General features: G+C 40.2%; 2 protein-coding genes across 2 annotated transcripts; both read right to left on the minus strand.

Moving 5' to 3' along the window:
* Positions 1-1,090: 1,090 nt before the first annotated feature.
* Positions 1,091-16,860, minus strand: LOC113153331 (monocarboxylate transporter 2-like). The gene is made up of 5 exons (XM_026346906.1): positions 16,809-16,860; positions 14,611-14,825; positions 7,923-8,066; positions 5,654-6,469; positions 1,091-2,625 (listed from the first exon to the last, which is right to left on the minus strand). The coding sequence occupies exons 2-5, from the start codon at positions 14,819-14,821 to the stop codon at positions 2,345-2,347; spliced, it is 1,452 nt and encodes a 483-aa protein (XP_026202691.1). The 5' UTR covers positions 14,822-14,825; positions 16,809-16,860; the 3' UTR covers positions 1,091-2,344.
* Positions 16,861-19,767: 2,907 nt separating this feature from the next.
* On the minus strand, positions 19,768-24,014 carry kbtbd8 (kelch repeat and BTB (POZ) domain containing 8). The gene is made up of 5 exons (XM_026349653.1): positions 23,999-24,014; positions 22,590-22,797; positions 22,114-22,420; positions 20,580-21,399; positions 19,768-20,379 (listed from the first exon to the last, which is right to left on the minus strand). Exons 1-5 carry the CDS (start codon positions 24,012-24,014, stop codon positions 19,916-19,918), a joined length of 1,815 nt encoding a protein of 604 aa, XP_026205438.1. The 3' UTR covers positions 19,768-19,915.
* Between the last annotated feature and the right edge of the window lie 799 nt (positions 24,015-24,813).

The following is a 24,813-nucleotide window of genomic DNA, read 5'->3' on the forward strand; positions in this document are numbered from 1 at the left end:
ACCTCCCCAAGACCCTCTGGAGGTGCGGGAGTCTTTTTTCACCATTGAGCATGGAGGACAGCAGTCATGATGCTCAGCAGGAATACATATTGTTGGGAGGACTGACTCTAGAGGAAGGTCAGCAGGCATAATAATGATAAACAGATTGCCGGCCACAGCGCCCATTGCCTCGTCTCTGGGGTACCTTTCCACCTTGTCATGTCCAAAGACCTTGCATTATGCTCAACAAAGGGACAGGAGATTTAAAAAAAAAAAAATGTGTGTGTGTCTGTGTGCGTTTGCACAAGCATTGCTAATTTATTGGCCCACTGATTTGCTGAGGTGTGTGAGACTGCATGCGGTTCGGAGCACCAGCCTGGAACATCCGGGCTTTGCTTCATTAGGTGCTCACGCCCTTAAGCTGCTGACATTTCCAAACTTGTTCCCCAGTCGTCTAATTGTCGTGAAATATTGGACACAGCCACCGACGCTGAGGAGGAAGTGTGGCAGATTCGGATTTGACGGACTTTCTCTTGTGTGTGAGTGTCATTTACCTTGCTGCTTCAAAGTAGAATTGCATTACTCTCATCCTTCCTCGACACCAGAGGAAGAGGTTACATAGACGAGCTTGTGCAACACAAATTAGGTGTGACAAAAAATACTACTGAAAAAACACACACAAAGAAATTAATGAGTTTTTTTTATTAAGGTTTAAAGCTTATTTAGTGTTTTTCATAGTATCAATGATACGTCCAATACCACATGTGTAAAAGAAGAAGTCAAAAAACAACTATAACGACAAAACTGGAAAACTAACTTGTCCTGATCACAGAATTCAGAAAGCTGCCATCACCTTGAAATATAAACCTCGTAACAGCCACAGTAGCTTTTGGGATTATTTGTAACATACAGTGTATCTGTCTCTCTCTCTTTTCTTTTGCTCATTCATACATCAACACACTTCAACACAAACACGTTCGCTCACAAATACACTATCAAACCCATTAACAGTGCATGAAGCTCAATTCTTTTTATTATGAAGCTACGGCCAAAGTTCAATAAGTTTTTTTTTATTTTTTTAAGTTTTTCTTTTTTTGCTTCTGCTGCGATTCCCTAGTATTCTGTCACTGTCCATCTGCCAACCATCTCCTTGAGTTTATGCAGTACATCTTTATATCCACTCTTCTGATCATTCAAATAACAAATCTCACTGATTAATGTCAACACAAAATTATTACATCACTGTGGAACATAACATTTATGGGTTACGGCATCAAAGTTTGAGCAAATAAATACAGAAAACAAATTAAAAGGACAGTATTACTTGATGTAGATTAGAGAAAAATAATAAAGCTGAGGTAAAGCGTCTCTTTAGGCCTGCAGCATTTGCATGTCTTTAATCACAGCGTCCGCAATTTCATGTGCAAAACCTATTAACCAGTTTTCTAATGTAAACACTTCAAGTGCAAAATATCTGATCAGAGTCTTCAGAGGTTATGCACATTAGCAACGGGAATAATTAAAGTCATATGAACATATTCGCTCTCACATATTGACCATAGGGTGCAGTTTAAGTCATACATATCACAGGTAAACAGCATCATATAAAGCTGAGCAGTATTGAAGAGTACAGGTACATAACTGATCCTGGTTTCGTCTCAGCACATGCTACCGTACCTTCTAATGACCTCTAGAGGGGAAGACGACAGGACTGAGTGGATATGGCTGTAACTAACTTATTTGAAAAAAAGCTGACAATTTCTTCAATTATCTGATCATTGAATTAATTCATAGATAAAGAAAATAAGGAAAAATAAAATGAATGAATAAAATAAATTCCCCCGAGTTTGTTGTTGTTTTTCTAAAAGTCCAAAACCTAAATTAAACCATATTCATTTAAAAAAAAAAAACTGAGAGAAAAGGGATATTTGAGAAGCTGGATCCAGAAAAAGTTCGACATTCTCAAGCGATGTTAACGGCTGTCGGTAAGTTTTTCAATCCACAACTTTGAACACACGAAATAAGCACCGCTCGGCTTCAGCAGCGCTGCCGTGGCTTAGTGCTGTGAAGTCTGCGAAGATGCCACAGGACAGCAACTTTGGGATGGTTTAAGATGGCTCAGTCTAGTATTCTTGGTAAATGAGGTTATTCAGGATTGTTAATAAAATATTTAAAACGACTAATTGACTTAATTAATTAATTGGTTACTGATAATCACCTGAGTGTGACTAGACTGGAATAAGACTATAATAGAATAGAATATCCACCCACACACTTACATACACGTGTCCCTGACATTCACGCTACAGAGAGGAATCACATTAGGTGGTCTTTTCAGTGTTTCCGCCCCCCCCCTCCCTCGTCCTCATGGGTCTTGCTTGGCTCCATTCTTCTCTTTGGCCTCGAGGTCAGTTAATTCCATCGCTGCCCCAGGAGTCTGTTTCATTTCTGCCTCTCCGACACTCACCCGATCCTCGGTCTCCAGGTTGTTCTGGCTCGGCTCTCTGCTCTTCGCTCTGTTCTCTTTCGCCAGCATGTGATAGTTGTAGATGTTCATGATGAAGAGGAAAAGGCCACCAGTCACAATCACTGAGCCGCACATGAAGAAAAGGTACTTGTAGTCGCCAAAGACGTCCACCAGTAAGCCTGTGTGGGGAAGAGCAGAAGGGCGCAAAGGAATTATACCTAAAACCAAAAGACTGAAATGTTGTGCACCATGACAAACAAATCACAGCATGTCACTCAATATCTTCATTCGACCACTTTATAAGTTTCAAGGTGAAGAGTGTGCGCCTGTGTGTGTGTGTCTGTATGAGAGTCAGATTGAGTATGGGCCAATCTGAGAAGAGCCATGTTGGAAATGACAGAGGGCCATTACACCCTTCCTGGCTCTCACTGGAACTCTTGGAAGGCAATTTGGACGGCTGCTACCAAAACGAATCAGCAGAGAGGCCCATTCTCAGAGCCATAAATATAGAGCTAGAGTCTGTAGAAAAGTGACAAATGTGGTTTAGATCAGATTTAAGCCTCCAGGTTTTTTTGAGTTTTAACTGCAGTCTGCCCCGACCCCCACCCCCCTCGACATCCAGACACGGATCGATGGGCAAGTGACACTATCTCAGCATGTGCGCTGCTGTCTGTCCATCTCTGTGAATTGCATTCCTTCATTACCACCATTTTAGATCTTCAGTAACTGAATTGTTTTGAGTAAGTAAATGTTCTCTTTACAGTCCTTAAAGTAAAATATGCCACTAATTCAGTATAAGGAGGTTGTTGTTTTTTTTGTATTAGTATTTTGGGAAGAAGCTTTGCTGTGACTGGTGTTGCTTAATAGCACTTGATGTTATATTATCTTATAAAAATCTATTAAATTAAAGGGCACTTTTGTTGGTCGGACTCCTTTAGTGCATCATTTACCGTTCTTACGACAAGTAATTATGATGATGGTGTGTGTGTGTGTGTGTATGACACTTTGCATTTGGATCAGTTTCAGCTTTTTTGATGCAGACTGCATCTGATTGATAGCACTCATCTGGTGCATATACGCCAATGACCATCACCCTCATTAAGACAGTCCTTGATTGGCTGAGTAGTAATTAAGTCCATCTGGCATAGTCACCTCTTTTTTAATGTATTCACAGCTTAATTATGGCCCAGGTACAGGACTTTAATGACGAGAGTTTGAACTGAGCGTCATTAAACACCCAAAGCAAAAGGCTAATTACACGCGCTTACCTCACTTCCTTCTAATTGGATTGACCTGCAGGTTTGGGGGAGCAGTAACAAGCAGAGTAGTTAGGGGAGACATAACGATTGTGCCCTCTGGAGGAGAACGTTAGACATGCAGGGAGGCACTTATTTACCCTATTAAAATGAGTGCCTCAGAACAGGGTCGCACCAGACAAACTTGGGGGCCTATAAATTTTCACCTCATTAAAAAGGAGGCACAGGAAGCGTTTGTCACTGGGATGATGAGCAGGGCTGATTAAATCATATGCAGCTACACTACACTCGCTGTGTATTTGTCTAGGACACGAAACAGGCCTCTATAAGTGAACTCTAATGTTGTCAAATTGATTGGTGCGCAGGCAGAACACCAATCAATTACTTTACTTTTGTTGAGGAAGTTACTCTGTGTGCTACTTATTGTATTGTTGTACTTTTGATTGTACTTTTGTTGAACCAAAACACTGGTCAATTTAATGACTAAGAACATCTCCCACCAAGTAGTAAAAGTCTGACATTTGTTAGCACTTTAGTTTTATATTTTTGTTTTGTTTCTTTGTTTGTTTTTTGCAATTTTGCTATATCCTCATTGATCAAATAAGTTTCAGTGTCTGGGGAATTATTAACGAGCAGACAAGGACATTTTCCAAAATATGGGAGTATAACTTTTAATGAAGCATGTCTGTTTTTTGTCTGATTCCATTTAACTCCATTTAGCAGCACCCTGCTGCTGGCTACATGTGACACATATTCTTAGTTTGGCGTGACATCGAATTGTCTTTATTTGTATGAAAAATAAATTTTATAACACAAAATTGATCATAAATACAGTTTAGACATTGTTAATGTTCGAAATTACATACTTACTAACCTGAATTTGTAACTCAAGGATTTTGAAAGGATGAAGGGTATTCTGACTCCTAATTATGTTATATAATTATGTTATAAATAACAAAAAACCTAAAAGCCCACATTATATTTTTACGTTATCTAATATGTATCAACAATCCAGAATTTTAAGATACATAGATACTTAAATTAACAAAAGCAGGATGAGGTAAAACTAGGGAATGTTTGGTATTTTTGTATCTATAGCCACTTTTCCCATAGCCTGTATCTGCTTACATCATATGATTCACTGATGACTAATTTAATTGAAGTATTTTATTGGAACAATTGCAAATACAAATGTTCACTGCAAACAAATGGCCATAGATCCACTTATAAATCATGAAAATCAAAAAGATCATCCATAACTTCCCTGAAAATCATTCCATGTTAGTGAGTAATGAGTACATGGTTCCTGGAGGATTTACTCTGCTGTGCTTCTGGCAGTACTGTATGCTGATGTAGTAAATGTAGGACATGTACCCATTCGTTTTCCATATAAAATACTCCATATTTTGCATAGAGGCCAAATTCTACTGATATTCCATAAAAAGCAAGCCAGCCTTTTTAAAAAAGTGAATAACCATGACCACCTACCAAGCTGGTTGGCTTGAACTCACCAACATCGCTATGTACTGTTGACAATTCAGTTCTGTGCGAACACTTCATAATAATGAAACCAGAGCAAGCGACTGAACTCTTATGCAATATAATGCACAGCCCAATGCAGAGATAAAAACACAACAAAGAAAGAATTTCCCTCTTTGCTGTAATTTTTTTTTGCTATATTATTTGGGACAAGCTTTGCTGCATAGTGGCTGCAAAGTGGGTTTTTTGTGTATGTGTGTGGTTTGTAAATGTACATCATACTGTAGACCCTTCAGTTACAGAAAGGAGCAGTATAAAGAAATCTAGCGTGCCCTAGGAGTAAATGCGGCTTAGCTTGTCAGACACAACAATTCACACGTAAATAAACATTGAGAAATGTTTGTTAGGTGGTCTTGTTTTACTGTGTGAGTCAGACTGATTCTGTCATGTGAAAATTGATAGTTTGTGTTACCTGCAGTCGGTGGTCCTAGTAGCATGGGGAAACACTCGATGATGGTGACTAGTCCAACAGCACTCGGGAAACGTCGATTTCCCATCAGGTCCATCAGACATTCAAATATCAGGGCGAAAACCATGCCAAAACCGATGCCAAAAAATACAGCATAGACCACCAGGAAGGGGTAGCTCCTGATCAGTGGGCACAGTAAGTGGCACGCGCCATTGAAAATCATAGCAAAGCTAAAGAAGTACTGGATTCTAGGTCTGATCCACTTGCTATTGGCTACCAGACCGGTGCCAGGCCGAACAAACATGTCCACAAAGCCTGTAATCGACAGCAGATAAGCTGCAGAGTACTCCTCTACACCTTGGTTAATAGCATAGGCTGACAGGAAGACAATGGGTGCATAGGCTCCGAAGATAAACATCATGTTTCCTATGAGGTAAATGATGAAGCCTCTATCTTTGAAGAAGGACACATCCAAGAACATCTTAGCATTTTCCATACAGCTTGCTTTTAGCTTAGTATGGCACTTAATTGTCTGGTCCTCCACTTTGTTCTGCAGTACAGAGGAGGACGGCTTACGATGTGAAAGAACAGGCCTCATCAGGGCCCCGGCAACGCAACAATTCAGCATCAGGCCACCCAGGACAAACAGACTACCTCTCCAGCCAAACTTGTCCAGTAAATATTGGTTGAGAGGGGCCAGGCAGCATAGAAACACTGGACTCCCGGCCATGGCCAGTCCATTGGCTAAAGGGCGCTTGGCCAAGAAATATTTGCTGATGATGGTGAGAGATGCATTCAGGTTTAAGGAGAGTCCACAACCTGCGTGTAGACAAATAAAAAAAAAACAAGAAGAAAACACAGTCACATACCAGAAATGCTCTGCGAGAAGTCTCCACCCACACCCCCACCCCCGAACCTAAACTCCGAAAGGCTACTTGCCCAATTAAATTAAAGACTGATTCTGCTCGGTGCTCATTAAGGTTCCATCTCATTTCACTTTTGCCAGCTAAAATCTCATTAGAGAAGCCTGGAATTATTTCAGAAATTATTCCTCCGTTTAAGCAGAAATAAATTAGAAAGCCTGGGTGAAACATTCACTCTCTTGCCTTTTTATCCAAATTCAATTTAAGAGCTACAGGTTGTTGGTTTGACAGCTTTATTATCTTTTACAAGTGTCAATTTAATCTTCTCCCATGAAAAAGCTGATGGGAATTTGTTGTTTTGTTGTGATAATCATGACTCAGAGTTTGTCTAGTACTGGACATCTTGTCATATTTGTTAAGGTTATGATAACATGTCATATTTCTTAACAGTTGAGGAAATGTTCACAGTTAAGAAGGTGTGCAGAAATATACATAACAAATGGAAAATACAGTAAATGAATGCACAAACAAAATGACATGATAAGTTTATATGTTAATAAATATCGCAACCAGAGGAATCAAAAACAACTAATTGTTTCAACTGTGAAATATCATTAGATATATAGAACAGGTTAATCAAAAAAAATAAAAAAAATGTATATGGTTTGTATCCACAATTCCTCCTCTGCCTTCCTTCCTTCCTATAGAGTGACAATAAGGCCGACCATGATTGCTTGATCGATTATCTATTAGCATACACGTGCAAAGCAGGCAGGTGTATGCATTTGTGCATGTGATTGTGCCCGATGCCCATGTGTCAGTGTGCCAGGGCACAGGGGAGCAGAGCAGGGCACACACATCCCCCCAGGCACCACACATGGCCCAAACACTTGCTGGGTCTATTAATCCTTCACCGCAGTCCTTGGCAGGGTAATGAGCCTCACAAGGTGGCATGAAGCCCCCATGTGACAACCACGATAAGAGCCTACGGGAGAGTACCACGGAAGGTGCATGGAAGACCACGCTCTCTGGGATCAGTTATGGTTCTGCCTTAATTACCGTCCTGGTTCTGGTCCCCCATGGTGCTCTAACTGCATCCCAGGATCTGGGAAAGATGCCCTGAGACCCTGACAAACTCCACAGCAGCCCAGATGGGAAAGAAACAAGATCCAGCAAACCCAGATCAGGTGTGACAACAACCAGTTCTGATGAGAATGGCATACAGGTCTGGGATCCACATCATGAAATTAGTTTGCTCACTAAGATGAATGTAAATGTTCAGAACCTTTGTCTTAGTTTTGGGCTGTGGACAACAAATCTTCGTTTTCTAAGGATTAGAATGCAAATATGAACCAGACTAAAGCTTTTCAGGCACAAGTGTAAAAGAATGTAGCAACAACAATACTTACCTCCGATGACGCCAATGAAAAAGTAGAGGTAAATAATGGAGCTCCCAAAAGAAGCAGTTACCATGGACAGCCCACACATCAATCCACCCAGTATAACTATTGGCCTGCTTCCAAATCGATTGACCAACACACTGCTCACAGGTCCTGCAGAGAGGAGCAAGAAAACAAACTAAAATAAAATAGAATTAACAAGGTACATCTTAATACAAGCAGTTATAGCTATTAACGTAACCACTGCTGTTGATCAAGGGTTTGGAGAAAAACAGCTCCAACTGTCACTTTACGCCTAAACCAAGGGCATAAGGACATCAAAGCGGGTGATGGAACACCTCCGCACTTTTGCATCCACTGCAAAGCAACTTGGCGACCCATTATACCCTGCCCTGATAATGTAAAATACTAAACTCAGTGATCAATCAGCAATTAAAGAGCCTTTTATAGTCTGTCACTCCTCCCTTCATTCATAACCTTGCCTGAAAAACTGACATTGCACCACCAGTCCTTCTGCACCCAGCCCTAATGAACACCTCTTTCATTTCACTGCTCTAAATCATTGAAATCATTTCAATGATTATTAATTTTCTCAAATGAATGCATGCATTATATGCAATGATTATTAAAACCTTAACATGCTGGTGCTGTTGGAGACAGTCGAAATAAGGGTCTCTGAGTCGGTCGTTTAACACGTCCCTCTAACTCTCCTACTGTCTTTGAGCATTCTTTTTACCACCACTGATGACACATTTCTAAATGCACACGGAAAAATTAATATTATGGTAGGTCTGATGTGTATGAACTAAGTTCCTTCTAAAATTAGATGGTTGTAATAATAGTTATTGAGAATGTTATGGATTAAGGATTTATTCAGGAATTGCCTGTACAATACTGTACTATACGTCTGTACCCACATTTATACATACCTTTCACTTATGATGTACTTTATATGCCACAATGATCTGTGGATGTAGATATATTGTTAAAGCAGTTATTGATTCTAGGGGTTCACATACTTTTTTTCACTAGCACTATGAGGTGTCTGTAGTTGTTCTCAATAAAGACATAAAAGATCAGAATTATTTCAGAATTAAGAGTTATTATTTAAGGCACATCATATTTGTTAATACTCTTGACTTAGATAAAGATCAGATCAGATTTTATGACAAATTATTGCAGAAAACCATGAGATTCCTAAAGGTTCACATACTTTTTCCTGCCACTGTAACTGAAAACAAATGATGAGAAATGACAGAGAAGTGTCTGGAGGTACCAGCCTGACTTTCATATGAATGTGAACATATTAACATAAAGAAAAACGCCTTCTCGAATATATTATTAAGACAAATTTTGTAATATTTCTTGTTGTATTTTTTTATTTATGGTATTTACTGTTTCTATAGTCATCCAATATAAAAAAGGGGGCCCGTTCCCACTCAGACTGAATGGCCAGAACATCTATAGATGTAATCACAACACACTTAATGAAGAGTTTTCTGTCCTTTTTATCTTCTTCACGCTGAGCTGTAAAGAGCTGCCCTCAACAACTGCATCTGCCATGCCACTGTAACTACAGTACATGAAACAAAAATATCCATCCTGCTGTTTATACAGTTAACCAGGTGCCTGCGGGGGTCAAAGATAGATCATCTTTCTCACTGTAGCTGTGTCACAATAGGGCATCTCCCACAATACCACCATTTCCACTTCTATTATAACTTTATCATTCTGACTCCTTGAGTCAGAGGTTTTCTGAAAAGGCTGTCATGTCTCTCCCAGGGGGACATGGCATCAGCCCCAGTGTGCTGAACCGTCCTCTGATATATTCCCCCTGTCTCTCTCCTCCACTGGGTGACATTGCTGAGGCCTTGCCAAGGACAATATGATAAAGCCCTGTGCCTGAGCCACAGTGGAGAAGAATATTTCACCAGTTAGGCCTCCCTGAGATGAGTGCAGGTGAATCACACACCCTGTTGTCCTGTAACCTTGAAAGTGGCTACTGATAAATCCATCTGAGGCCTCGAGACTTTTATTTTGACATATTTTGGGCTCAATTTCTCTGAAACCAGGTAGAGTCCAAACAAACGTCCAAATGGTCGAAGGCCTTATGGGAATGTTTTGGCTCTGAAATTTGTTAGTAGAAACTGATGTTTAGAAAATCAGCTGACTTTGCAAATCAGCAAAATAATTCAAGACTGATCCCATGAACCAGACTGGTCACTGTTTGTGTGTGTGCACTGATAACAAGTGATGGCGGGGAAAATTGCATCTGGCTTTGTGATAACAGCGGGTCTGGGTAGGTTCTATCGCAAACTCTATTGTGGTCCAAAATAAGCACTAAAATGACTAACCTGTACAAACACAGCACAAGCCTGTGTCAGGAAAAGCAGAGTAGCACAGAGGAAAACTGCATTTGCACAAATGCTGATATTGCACCTGCAGGAAAATGTGTTAGCTAATGAGTTCTCTAAAATACTCTAAATATATTCACAGTAGTGTGGAATCAGACCAAACTAGCTGAAAAGTTGTTTGAGATTTCTCAGATTCCTTCGCCGCTCACGAAGGCAGTTGTGTGACGTGTATGTTATTTACGGCTTAGGCAAGACCTCCTTACTCTTACCCTGCCTGCCTTTGACTTGTACCTTGTAAGTCGCTTTGGTTAAAAAGCGTCTGCCAAAGGACTAAATGCAAATTTGACATTGGACCAGGTGCAATTTTCTGGGCAATGCAAGCAGGCATACGTTCACCCATCACATTGTTCTCACAAAAACTCAACCACCTAAATATTTTGTTTTCATGGACATCATATTTTTCATTTCATTTTACCAAAGGATTAAATGTCTGTCAATCACTGGTCGCCTCATAGCCAATAAAATATGTGGGGTAAATAAGCTGCTACAGTACATGTGTTTGAAAGCCTATTTTTACAATCTTGCATATTTTTTTTAGGTAAAGCCATCTGCATTAGCACCAACGTGCTGAGAGGAGACCCACTGTAATGAATAAGCAGGCTGTATTTCTTGTTGTCTATCTGGACACAGCATCTAGAAGTCATAAGATGTATCTGGTCATGAGATTTTTCAACCACAGGGCAGAGAAGGTGTAAAAAAAACACATCATACAAATCTTTTTTTTTTTTTTTTTGTTCCCCTTTTCCAATAGTAACTTTTGTTTTTGAACAAACAAAGACATTTACCTCTTAATAAAAAAACTCTTTTTGATATTCTGAGAAGGCTTTAGGGCTTTTGAGTAAAGAAAGATCGAAAGTAAAAAAGGTAGTTGTGGATGGATGGTGAAATGTGGCCCGGTCCGACAGAGCTGTTACAGGCCAGAGTGTGGTTACCGACATAGTGAAGATACTTGCAAACAGTATATTCAGTACGCATGTCGAAGACGTTAAGCTACTATGTGTGATGAATGAAAATCAGCTGAGTGGTGCATGCTAACAGCTGTTTCAGTGAGTGCAGTCGCTCATGTGAAGTCAATTTATCAATTTTCTGTGTGGTTCAACCGGGTCTCACAACAGTTGCTGTCTTTGTAGAGTGATACCAAGTGGTACAAGTCTTTTTTTTTTTATCATTTTCTATAAAACTATAATTGACTTCTCTAATTCTGAGATATTACTACAAATAACAAACACAAACCTGCTTCTGGATGTCACACCCCTTTTCACATTGAGTCAGGCTTCAAAGCATTGTTTCCAAGTCCAAGTCCTTTGTAAACCATGGTAGGGAGAAATTGAAAACCCCTTTCCCTCCAATTTCTGCACAAACTCTCACTGAAAGTTAGAACCCATCTTTGATGGTTGGCAGAATTTCCTAATGACATTTTTGTGCATATTAATATTTATGTGGTTTAGTGTTTGGTTCAACTGGCCATCAACAGCAGAGAACCAGACCTTCTCTCTCTTGCTCCTCTATGAGCCCAGTTTCAGTCTAGCCCTTCATGCACTGGCAACCAACCTAGGAATTACTGCCTGTCCAGTGTGGGATTACCATGCTACCTCCACGACTTACGTTGTCGTTTACCTGCATAAACGCTGAACATTGTGCTGTCTGCAGCCTACTAAATGTCCATCAGACCACTGAACTTCATGCATATCTGCATACAAACAGCACCTGGACTGTGAAAGACTGCCCAAGATGGACAGCAAAGTCTTCAACTTCAAGTATTTATATTTACATTTATCCACATCATGATCTCTCCAGACTATTCTTACTTTAAATATATACAGTATACACTCCTGTTCTAAGCAGACTCAGTCATTAATCACCCTCTTCTACACACTGGTTACTGATACAGGAAATCTGTATTAATGCAGCTGCCTGTGTTTTCTACGCACATGAGGCGTTGCTTCATAACAGTACATGGCTTTAATGCTGACTGCTGACATATCACTGACTACTCATTCTGGGTGTGCTGTCAGCTGACTGTTAGCAGTGTGGTGTGTTCAAGAGCAACTTTTAACAGGGCAATTCTGATGAGTAGACCATTATCAGTGCTAGTTCTTAGAGGTGGGTCTGGTTTGTGAGATCCTTGAGGAAAAACAATCCAATCCAATCCGAAAGGACTAAAATACAAACATTTTAAAATGCTCAGTTAAGTTTACCTGCAGGCTATTATTTGCTGCCCAGCACAAAAGCATTCTCTAGTTGCGTAAACAGTATTGATTTAGAGTTGAAGACATGAGACGTTACATTACACTAAATTCCAAACTGCTCTGTTGAAAGTTTCTGTTTGACATTCGTTACAGTAACAAGGTGATTCACTGATGTAGCGTATCTGCTGATGTTGGCTTTAAGGCAGTAACAGTAGTACTATTATCCATTAATGCGATTCCACTGCTATAACTGGTTTTTAACTAAAATGTTCTGCTCAGTAAAATTCTAAACAAACAAATGAGAAAAGTCAAGATTTGAGAAAGTTAAAAAATATATTTTTGTGGAGGAAATGTGAATGACGGATAACACAGTCTCCTTATTCTTTTCATTGGGACTCTTGACACAGCATGGGGTGCCAACTCAGCCTCACAAATCCGTGTTGGGGAGCATAAACTACGTGTAATTAAACAGTCAATTTAACTATATTTTACAGTAGCTTGTTTTAGAAGCAGGATTTTGGGGTCATAAATAGATGGAAATATATTTTTTGTTTTATTTTAACATTGCCTCCATACTGTTATTGAAGCCCTTTAGACCAGTTTCACCCTTTTCTCTTTCATTCTGACCACTGTCAAGACATGCCCAGGCAATGCATTCGTCAGGCAGCCGCCACTCTTGACCTTTGTGTAGAGCATGTGCAAAAAGGCAGGTGTTGCTCAGTGCTCACACACCGTCAACATGATCATGGATAACTCTCCCAAATCTCAGCCTGAGGAAGAACCACCACGGCCATCCATGAGTAAGTAGATGAAATGCTATTAGAGACTAAATGCACTCTCTACAGCAAAGACGCAATCTACACAAATCTAACAATATTAAACAGAACCCTAAACTGACATTCCTTGCACATTCCCATCTATAGTGTGGTGACCTAATTATTATATTATCTTACAACAAGAGAAAGTAACAACGCACTATGTATTTATCTTCCTAATAATTGCATAAAATACATTTTTATCTGTGTTTATCACAAGAAGACCTTATTTACTGAGGCTGATTCAAGCTGACTGCAAGTGACTGCAAGTGACACACAGACACATTGTTGGCCACATTCCCGCCTACAGGCAATTTAAAGTCTCTAATTAACCTAATCCTAATCTACAAGTTACTGAACTGAAGGAGGAAACCAGAGTTTCCTGAGGAAAACCGCACAGGCACAGGGAGAACATTCAAACTCCACACAAGAAGACCCCAGCTGACTGGTTGACCCCCCCTTGGCAGCAATAACCTCAACCAGGCGCTTTCTGTAGCTGTGGATCAGAAGGAATTTTATTCTTCGTGCAGAACTGCTTTAGCTCTGTCATATTCTTTGGACGTTTCGTGTGTGGCTGTCTTCAAGTCGTTCCATAGCATCTGTATTGGGTTGAGGTCTGGGCTCTGGGCTTGTTTTTCTGAAGCCATTCTGTTGTGTGTTTTGGGACATTGTCCTGTAGCATCACCCAACTTCTACAGAGTTTCAGCTGATGTATAGACATTCTCACATTATCCTGATGAATTTTTGTGATACACTTGGGGATTTATCTTCCTCTTAACCACTGCAAGCTGGCCAGGCCCTGATGCAGCAAAGCAGGCCCCAATTATGATGTGTCCTCCACCATGCAGTGACCTTTTTTCTGCCAAATGTATTGCTGTGTGTTCTTTCCAAATAGTTTAACATAGTTTACTACATGGTGAACAGGTTTACACAATCAACATTTGGACACACGCTTTGGTGAACTATATAGTAAGTAAGGAGGGATTTTGGGCACAACCTATGAATTAATGTAAATCAACATGATGAAACTGAAGAAGAAGCTTTGACCTGAACTGCACTGAGGCCACTAAAGCATACTTAGATCTTAACAGGTCAAAACCACATGAAACAAAGGCCAGTCACATAGGTAAAGATAAACCTACCACTATACACAAAATAAGGTGAGGTATTTGTCAATGCAAATGTATTTACATACAAATCTACTCAGTGCTCCTGATAATAGTGATTACCTTTCCTAACGGGCTGACTGATGTAACAAATACTGATTGAATCAACTCACCTCCTGCATACATGGCAGCCAGCATGATAGAGGAGATCCATGCTATTTCACTGTAGCTGGCCCCTAAGTCCTCTTGAATCTCTTTGAAGAAAATGGAGAGGGCTTTAGGTGTGGAGTAGGCAAATCCAATGGAAATATGAGCCCCAAACACCACCATCCAGCCCCACCCGCCATCCAGGGGTTTGTAGCCCAACTCATTTGCACGGTGCATGTTCCTGTTTAGAGTAAAAAATAAAAGAAAAATTGATTATCAAAACAACATACTTGATCAAAGTTAGATTACACAGTTTGAGATAAAATGCCTAATTGTAGACATCTATGCATGCAACGTTGGTGGTTTTACTTTTGTCATTTTACTGTAAAATGACAAAACAATGCATACGGAGTATGTGAACCTTTTGAAAATTTGTGGTTTTCTGCATTTATTTGTCATAAAACGTGATCTGATCTTCATCTATCTCAAGAGTATTAACAATATAATGTGCCTTAAATAATAACACAAAAGATGATCGTCTTTATTGAAAACAACCATAAAAACCTCATAGTGCTAGTGGAAAAGTATGTGAACCCTTTGAGTAATGACCTCAAAAAAGCTACTTGGAGTCAGGTGTATATGGAGTCTTGTTATGAAAACTATTTTAAAGGGTGGGGCCTTGGGTTACTTTGACTGTGAAAAACCACTCTAACTTTTTCAATATGCTCGGCACAAAAAGAGTGTGCTTATACTCCACTAGTAGCATTCAGAGGAATTGTTGATTTACAAAAAGCTGGACAACAAGACTTTAGAAATTCACCAGTCTACAGTTAGACAAACAATCTACAAATGGAGACACTTTGGGACTGTGGCTACTCTACTAAGAAGTAGGCAGCCAGTCAAAATGACCCCAAGAGCATAACAAACACTTATTAATAATGTAAAGAAGCAACCCAGAGTGACAGTCAAAGATTTGAAGGCATCATTGGAACTGGCTAACATCTGGGTTTATGAGTCTACAGTAGGTGAAACATTAGACAAGCAGGATGTCTATGGCAGGACACCACGAAGTAGGCTGCTGCTTATTACGCCTGAAGTTTTCCAAAGAGCACACTGACACGCCACAGCAGCACTGGCAAAATGTTTTGTGGACTGATGAATCTATATTAAACTATTTGGAAAGAACACACAACATTACATTTTGCTTAAAAAGGTCACAGCATCTCATCATGAAAGCATCATCCCAACTGTAAAGTATGGTGGAGGAAACATCATGATTGGGGCCTGCTTTGCTGCATCAGGGCCTGGCCAGGTTGCAGTGATTGAGGGGAAGATGAATGAAGTGTATCAAAAAAAATCCTTTAGCATAGTGTGAGAATGTCTGTAAGGCAGCTGAAACTCTGTAGAAGTCGGGGGATGCAACACGACAATGACCCAACACACATGACAGAATGGCTTTAAAGAAACAAAATCCACCTTTAGGAGTGGCCGAGCCAGAGCCCGGACCTGAACCCAAATGAGTTTATAGAGACCCCAATTTAAAAATAAAAAACTGACTATATTCATTAAGTTAACCGGTAACAGGGCTAAAACTAGATGACAACTGAATCCATGTTTGCTTGTTGTTTGTTTGTTTGTGATGCGATAAACTTTGTTTACATGACTTCCATTTGTCAACACAGCAGGAAGCGTCTTCAAACATGACTGACTTCATCATGAGGACTGAAAACGTCATTAAAAGCGGCTGTTTGCGTAAAGCTAATGACTATAAATAAGGATATGCACAGAATACACGGTGCATTAGCTCTGCTGCATGTTATTACCGCTGTAGAAACCGAGGTTGGGCTCAGTTATAGATATATAGTTATACGTGTATGCGGGAGTCTGCCGGACAGATGCTTTCTGTAGTTTCCCCGTAACGTTGACTCCGTTTAAAGTAAAACCACAACAACCCATCGACGGCCGTCTAACGTTACTACTTCTACACAGAAAACTTATAAACTAACACTAAAGTACACGTCGCGCTATAATTCAACTAAGTATTCAATGAAAGAAGGCTGTGAGTAGTTAAAGTCCTGCATACGGAGTCGGAAACATCAACTTCACACGTGGAGGATGATCGAAACCAGTGTTTAAAGAAAAGGCTGCGATGTTAAAACCTCTGATATCCATGAACTGAAGACAGACAGGCGCCTGAAGAGTAGAAATTGTGAGCAGATCTTACCTTTCATTGACTTCGCAGCCTGTTTGTTTCCACAAAGTGACCAAAGGTTCAGCCTGCTGCTTTATTTGACGTCTTGTCACGTGGCTAACCGATGGGCTGGGGGTTTCTCCTGAGTCTCCACTAGTGTGTGGGATCAATCACTAGTACTATGATCACTAGTACAGCAACGATGTGTCAACATGGAGCTCAGTAGGTCATACAGTACTCTGTGGCCTGTTTCATCACCCATACATTTACAGCGGCTTCAGATGGTTTCAAACATTTAAATCAAATCTAATAGTTAATAACAAAGCCCATAAACATAAATCACAAATCTTACTCCCTCCTCTTCTTAGACCTCCGAATCACAAAGCATTGCATGTCTACCTGTCACTTCAGAGTCTGGTGGAACAACATCAGCAGCATTTCTGCTAATATAAATGTTCATAAAGTGGAAGAACGAATGACCAAATTCCTGTTTTAATCATTTTATTTTCAAATGATGTGCAATGTGAACTTCACAGTTGAGCTCAACCACCACTATGATCCAAAACCCAAAAAACAGACAAACCAGAAAAGTAGAAGTGAGGAAATGCATGAAGAACACAATGAGATAGCACCCATAAGCGATGCATGTAGACGACCAGAGTGAGCTCTGCATGGCGGCCCGAGGCCACGAAGCATTTTTTAAGCTTGTTGAAGAACATGACTGGTGTTTGAAATGTGACAAAATGATGTAGTTACTCTGTGTGTAATGCTTAGTTTCGGTGAGATGTTACAAAAAAATAAAATAAAATACAAAACAAAACAAAAAAACCTATGGAACTACAGAGGGAAGGGGGGGGGGGGATCAAAATGTATCACTCGTGCAGGTAATCCTTTTTTTCCCCCCTCAAGAGTGGGAATACTCTACCATAACTAAATAAGTAATTACATGAAGAAAATGAAAACAAAAACAGCCACTGGAGACAACAAAAAGAAAATCACATCTATTTTTTTTCAAGTTATAAAAGAAACTGAAGTTTAAAAAACTGTGCAAGTACAGCAAACCTATAGTACAGTATATTACACATAACAAAAACATTTAAATACAGTACTGTGTATCAGTAGAAATCCTGAGAGTTCTCCGTTCCTGGTTCTCAAATTGCCGCCTGTAGACGCGTGGATGAAGCTCAAACCTTCTCTCACTGTGGATGAGAGTTGATTCGAGGTCAATGTTCAAACCAGATCTTTTTTTTTTTTTCTTTTAAATCAGCTCAAAGTCAGTCAACAGTAGATCCTCAAGTCGTTACTGAATGTGACTCTTGTGGTGTTGCTCTCCATGTAAATCTCTTAGATGATTGCTATATGGTTACTAAAACCTTATCCATTACAGAGGGGCACCTTTTGTTAAGAAAAAATACACAGGAAATGTGTAGTGCAAAGATGACACAGGAACCTGCATGAGGAGATTGACGGCACTGAAAACGTCACACTTTGACGGGGACCACCACTCAGTGGTGGCATCACTTCTTCTATACAAGATTGTCCAAAAGAAAAAAGGGAGAAAAAAAAAGCAGCACCAACAGTTTGTGTCTTCTGTGTGACGGCGTGTAAAGACAACCTGGGCCACCCTCACCTGTTTAAAATCTGCTTGTTCAGGAGGGTGCTTCATAAAGTTTGCAGTTAAGGACCGCTGAAGTGGAGAGTGATTCAGTGCAGCGCTGAGTAAGACTTTTCAGATATTCTTCATCAGGAGCAACAGTTTTTTTTTATATATATATTCTGATGTCCCAATTCTAGCCACAGGCACACCGACATCCCAAATGATTTGCAAAAAATGACGCATCACTTCAAGCCTGCACCCATGCAATAGCCAAACAATCATTATTGGAACCCACGTGATTTTCACTAGCAGAGACGAACACACAAAACAATTAATGCACTTTACTACGGTAATATAATGCAATATAGCCTAATCACAGTTCCATGAATTATTGCTGCCACAATATTCTTTTCAATGTCCGGATCAACTATAACAAGACCTCAAACATTTTTGGCATATAAGAGGAAGGCTCATTCAAAAGATCTTTTTTTGCAAAAGATTCTAATCAAATGCCAAAAAAATGACCTTAACAGAGTTCAATGCTTAACTGGGCTGTTCACACTGTTGCTTAATCAATGTAATGGCCTCAAATGTCCCTTTTCTCCTAATCAAACATCTCTGAAGTATCTGAGGTAAGCCTGTTAGTTGGTCTGAACTTTCCACTTAGTGTTGCCACAAATTTGACTCTGTCCTTGTTTCTCCAATGTGGAGAGTGAGCATTTCACTTAAGCTGTCTTCGCATGTGACACAAAATGAATGCCTACTCAAAGAGTGGGAAGTATGAGCCCCCATGCAAATGGAATTGCAAAAAAATACAATAAAAATAAACCTAATAGCTTGGAAGTCACACATAGTGTATTGTTTGACACACTGACACTTGCGAAGGAAGAGAGGACCATAAAAATACCATACAAGCTTCAAAAACACCAGGGTAATGTAAGTCACAAGCACACTTCAAATTAAAACTCATCTATAAAATAAGCTAGAGGGACTAGAAAACAGACACACACACAAACCTCAGAGCCAGCAACCTACTAATGAGCTAATGTACTCATCTTACCCGTATGAATATATAGTTTATATAATTATTTATATATATATCTACATATATATAGATATATATAGATTTTCACTTTATGCTGACACGTAGCATCCATATCTCCAGAGGGCACTTTTATCTTGCCAGTACCCTCATTCGCATGCTTATTGTTTGTAAAAATCATTGCCTATATATGCATCTAAAACAAAAATAGAACATGGCTCAACAACAAGCAACAAATAGGATAATTGCACTTATGATTCATTGTACGGTTTTGTTAAACAAGCATCAGTGTGGGTAGTTGGTGCTCACTAGGAAAAAATACTGCAATCTTTAAAAGCACCCCCATTTTGATCATGTTAAACCAAAGTTTTAACGACTTAAGACTTAACAAAAAAAAAAAAAGGTCCTCGTGGTGCAAACCCAGGGTAACACCAGGCACAAGGCAGGCAGGACCACACTACACCATCTGCCTCATAGATTGGGTTCACAAAACGAGCTACCTCAAAGCACTTTCTGTAGACACTGTGGGTAAAGTTTGGCCACCACACATTCAAAATGGCGACCCAAATCCCAGAGGCGGTCAGGTGTCTCATAGACTTTGGTCCAAACATCTGCCTCATCGTCGTACTGGTAAAGGGAGTTCTTACGGCTGGTGCGAAACACGTGCTCCTCCACCATGACCTGCGTGGCTCGTACAAACAGGTGTAGCTTGCCTTGCAACAGCATGGCCTTGATATACGGGCTTGTGGCTTGGTCAAAGGGAAGATCTCTCTTGCGGCTCCAGGTGTTTTTCTCAATGTCATAGACCTCGACGGTGAAGGTGCGCTGGTGGTTCCTGCAGATACCAGCTATATAGTAGATGCAGTTTTTATACAAGGCAGCCAGACCCTGGCTCCGGGGAACACTCATTGGTGCCAGATGACTCCAGTAGTCCTTACGGGGATCAAAACAGAAGAAATATTCACCTGCAGAAAGCAAACAAAAATGATATTAAGTGACTATTTATAATACTTTCTTTCTTGTCATAGAAATGTTAAACTACATATTTATTTTTAGATCATTTAAATTAAGGAAAAATATGACAACATCACAGAACTGTGTCATGATCATGGTCATATTCATCTGTACAGATTGCACAGGCTCACTTTGAGTAGCATAAACTCACCTTGGAGGACATAGATGCGATCTCTGTACTCAACAGCACTGTGAAACTCCATAGCCACAGGCATAGGACTGACTGCTGTCCAACAGTTGTCCCTGGCATCATAGCACTCTACTGATTTTAATGCATTTCTCCCATCACCCTCATAAACTCTGCCTCCTAGTGCATAAAGCTTTCCACAGCAGTGCACAAGCCTGCAGCCTATCCTTGCTCTCAACAGAGGCGCGCGTGGAAGCCATCGGTTGCCTGCATGTTCGTATTGCCAGAAATCGCTCTCTGCTCGATGGTCTATGCACACCTCACTGTTGCTCGGCCGGTAGCCACCAGCAATGTAGATGTCATTCTCTGAGGACACCAAGATGCCAACTTCTCTGAGATCATTGGGTGGTTTGCAGAGCTTGAAAACCCTTCCTGTGGCTGTGTCCAGGCAAGGCACCGTCTGCTTCTTCCCTGAGTGTTTGTGAGCGGCATCAAAGCAGATGATCATCTCAGAAGCAGTCATACCCAGGCGCTGTGGGCAACCATTGGTGCCAGTGAGGCGGGCTTTGGCCTCAGCAGGGTCTTTAGACAGGGACAGGGCACAAGCAAAGGGGGCAGGTATCCGACTGAGAAAGGCCTCATCCAGCAAGGGCAGACGGATGCATTGGGAAAAAACCTCAGCTAGGTGGGCCTCACGGCCAGTCAGATCATGCTCCAGCCAGCGGACAATGCTCTCATAAACATGCTCTTCCTTCTCCACATTGAGGTCATCATTGTTCAAAATACTGACCAGCTGCTCCTTGGTCATCTGGAGGAACTCTTGCTCCTGTGACACGCACAAGAACTACCACAAAAATATACAACATTTTTCAGTTTTAGTAGCAAAAAACGATGGTTACAAACATAACACAATTATTAGACTGGAATAAAACAACATGTCTCAAATAAGACACAGCTGTATTAACAGATTTATTCTTAAGTGGCACAAATAAGAGATTCAAGAGAATTTGACAATGTTATAGTACTGATTGACTAATATCATAAAAATATACGAAGACTGACTGAACTGTTAAATTTGTATGTTGGTAATATTTTGGAATATTCTGTCTTTTATATTAGTTACAGATCACCTTGCTTTGTAAAGAGTATAGAGTGTATAGTAAAGAGTATAGAGTATTTAACTTCATGTAGCCTGAGCTATTTCCTGTGTACTAATAACATTTTCTACTTGTGCTGACCCCTTTCATGTGAATAGTAACAGCTACATTTGTTTTTGCTTGCTGATTTCAGAGAGCAGGCTAATGTGCCATTTTTCTTTTTAGTTAACTTTATTAACAGGTGCAATAAAGCATTGTGAAGCAAGTGTGAAATAAGGAATTTACAACTTCTGTGTACTTGTGGAGTATAATAATTTTGACTTGACTTTGACAGTCATATGAAAAGCCCTCACAGAGAAAAACAATGAAATTTAGGACAAAAGTATAAAAGTGTTCTTATATGAGGTATAATTGTTAAAATAGAATGCAAATAACCAATCTTGTCCTCATATTAAACTGACCTTCTTGCGGATGTAGTCCTGTGAACGTTCCCTCAGCTCCTGGTGCCCATAGGCATCAGCAAACATGTAAACCCCAATACAGTTCTGGGGGTCAAGACGACTGATCATAAACTGGGCACATTGGTCTTGAAGGGCAGGAATCTGGAAAATGCTGGCTGCAGTGAACAGGGCCTGAACATTGGACTCAGAGAGGGTGACCCTGGACGTGTAGGCATAGTCTAAGACGAGGTGCATGGATTCAGATTCCACCCCAACAATTCTGACTTCACGCTGGCTGCTCTCTGTAAGGCCACTGGTGAACATGGACCTGGTGATGAGGTAAAGAAAACACAGCAAAATTGTAAATGTATTCGTGTATTTTCATGCTAAAACCTGACAAGGGAATCTATATATACATATGGAGAAACAACTAAGGTTTAAATACTTCCAGGTAGTGAATTGTAAAAATGTATTACATTTTATCCAGCAATTCTCACCTAAAATATGGGCTGATTGCTGCAAGGACATTTCTGTGACATGAGAAAGTCTTGCCATGGTCCACTTCTACGACAATGTCTGTGAGCTGTGCTTCATCATACAAGGCTTTGAGCTGCTGAAGGATGTTACAGGCATGAACAGCATCTACCCCGTTGTAGTTGGTGGTTGGAGGTGTCCCATTTTGTACTTGTAACAACTTCCCTACCTCTGAACACCATAGTACAACGAGAGAGAAACAAATGTCAGCATATCAAGCTTGGAAATAGCATAAACACCACACAAAACACTGGAAAAACAAGTGATATGATCGAGGGTCATGACATTTCTATCAAAATTAGTTTGACACAATTCCTTTTATATCAATGTCCAGTGTATGGAAACTGAAAAAAAATGTATGTGCATGACAACACCTTTAATGTGTTCTACATTTACATAAAACGCCAGATGAGACAGCTGGCAAAGTTGAAGAAATGGCAACATAGGTAATTACTTTAAACAATGACAAAGGTTATGATAAAACTATAATCTGCGACTATAAAAGCAACATGTTACGTGGTTGGCAAAACGTTTAGTGTGGATCTTTACTGCAAATGTAAGCGAGACAGCGTGTTTATGTCAGCTGCTTAGGAACAAAAACTTTCCAAACAAATACCTCGTGTTGTGCAACGCTAACTCCTTGACAGGACAAAGACTCACGATTAGTGAATAGAGAACTACTGTCTCGCCAACTGGTAGCTAGCATGCTAACACCTCACATCATTGCCCGGTGCCTCCTATAACTCTGTGGGGAGCTTACTATGGTGAACGCCAATTTCAAAAATAAAAACTATTAAATAGCCCCAATGCATGTGGTTTGTCGAAATGTTGGTTTGTCGAGAAATTAGCCACGTCTGTGGTTATGTTAGCTACTTGGCACGCGAGTTTAACTTTTAGCAGAAGGCTAGGCACCAAGCTAATGTTAGCAAGCCTTTCTTGACAACAGATTTAAAGGGCGATATAAACCTCAAATGTTTAACTCTTAACGTTCCTGTCCTGCACAATCATAGTATTTAGCAGTATGTTTAGCGCAATGGCACTACCAATATTAACTAACAATATAACTACAACTTGTCTGACCATTGTCCCCGTCATAAACAAGCGTTTTTACAATCAGCTGTGGGTAACGAGCAAACCGGCCGAAAGTTAGCCACACAGCTAACGCTAGCTGCACAGCCGGGCTAACGACAACCAACACTTTTGAGGAGTCGTTTAGAGCCTGTCCTCTTTTAACGAGAATGCAACATGTCACGCATCTTTTCCCTACTATACAGCACTATTATCCACAAACATATAAGCACACGAATTATAACTTTAAAAGTGATTATTTAAGCCTGACCGGTACACAAAACGATGAAGATTTTTTGCTAACCTCCACTGGCAGCCATTCTCTCCAGTCTGTCTCGGGGAAGACCGAGAAACGTCACGGAGGGCACAACGGAGCCCCGGAAACAAGAAACAGCCAATCAGGAGAGGAGCACTCCTCTCGGAGCCAATCACAATCCTTTCATCTGAAATAGGAAAAGAGTTGATGGCTGATCATGATCAGGGAGTTACAGCTGATATTCAACACGATCAGAGAACAGTCACCGCAGCACAGTCACACAGGTGACTGCAGATCAGTCCAAAGATGATGGGAAACACTGTTAGCACACGTGGGCAGAGGTATTTTCTTTGCATTTGATCCTATATACTTAGTCATATACAGCAGTCTTAATTGAAGTAGTAAATACAAATTAGGATAGCCAACAAGGGTCAGTGCTACCACAAAGTTTGAGAGAGAAGAGAAGGGAAATACATTTGGTGATATATGCTATGAACACATAATTAATATGTACACCTTCTTTTGAATAGGTTTTAATTATCATCAGATAAGTTGCCCAACACAAGAAGCAGTGTGGTTAAAAATAGCCTGAGTAAAATGTATAGCCAGAGCCAGACCAGGCACAAGCACACACCTAAGATGTCCCCAGTATTAAACCTTTCACATCTTTTACTGTGATACGCACTGTCTAAGTGATTTGTTTACCTTATTGTTGGTGATTTCTCGGGCAGTAACAGGAAATTAAAAATGATACAGAATGCTAGAAATGCTGCAGGATCTAAAGCTGCTGTTTATTTTGTCACTGCAAAATGTGCAAAATATTCAGCCTGCAGAAGTGTGATTTTAGTGGGCATATGTTAAAA

The sequence above is a fragment of the Anabas testudineus genome, chromosome 5, assembly GCF_900324465.2.
Source record: "Anabas testudineus chromosome 5, fAnaTes1.2, whole genome shotgun sequence".
Lineage (NCBI taxonomy): Eukaryota > Metazoa > Chordata > Actinopteri > Anabantiformes > Anabantidae > Anabas > Anabas testudineus.

Bases quoted from the DNA above. Each gene is read 5' to 3' on its own strand.
- kbtbd8 (XM_026349653.1), bottom strand. The intron at 22,421-22,589 runs GTGAGAATTGCT...CCTCATCACCAG, and splicing joins GCAATCAGCCCATATTTTAG to GTCCATGTTCACCAGTGGCC. The intron at 21,400-22,113 runs GTCAGTTTAATA...TTTTTGTGGTAG, and splicing joins AGGACTACATCCGCAAGAAG to TTCTTGTGCGTGTCACAGGA.
- LOC113153331 (XM_026346906.1), bottom strand. From the start codon at position 14,821: ATGCACCGTGCAAATGAGTTGGGCTACAAACCCCTGGATGGCGGGTGG. The intron at 8,067-14,610 runs GTGAGTTGATTC...TCCTCTCTGCAG, and splicing joins GGCTGCCATGTATGCAGGAG to GACCTGTGAGCAGTGTGTTG. The intron at 6,470-7,922 runs GTAAGTATTGTT...GTCTACACGCAG, and splicing joins TTTCATTGGCGTCATCGGAG to GTTGTGGACTCTCCTTAAAC.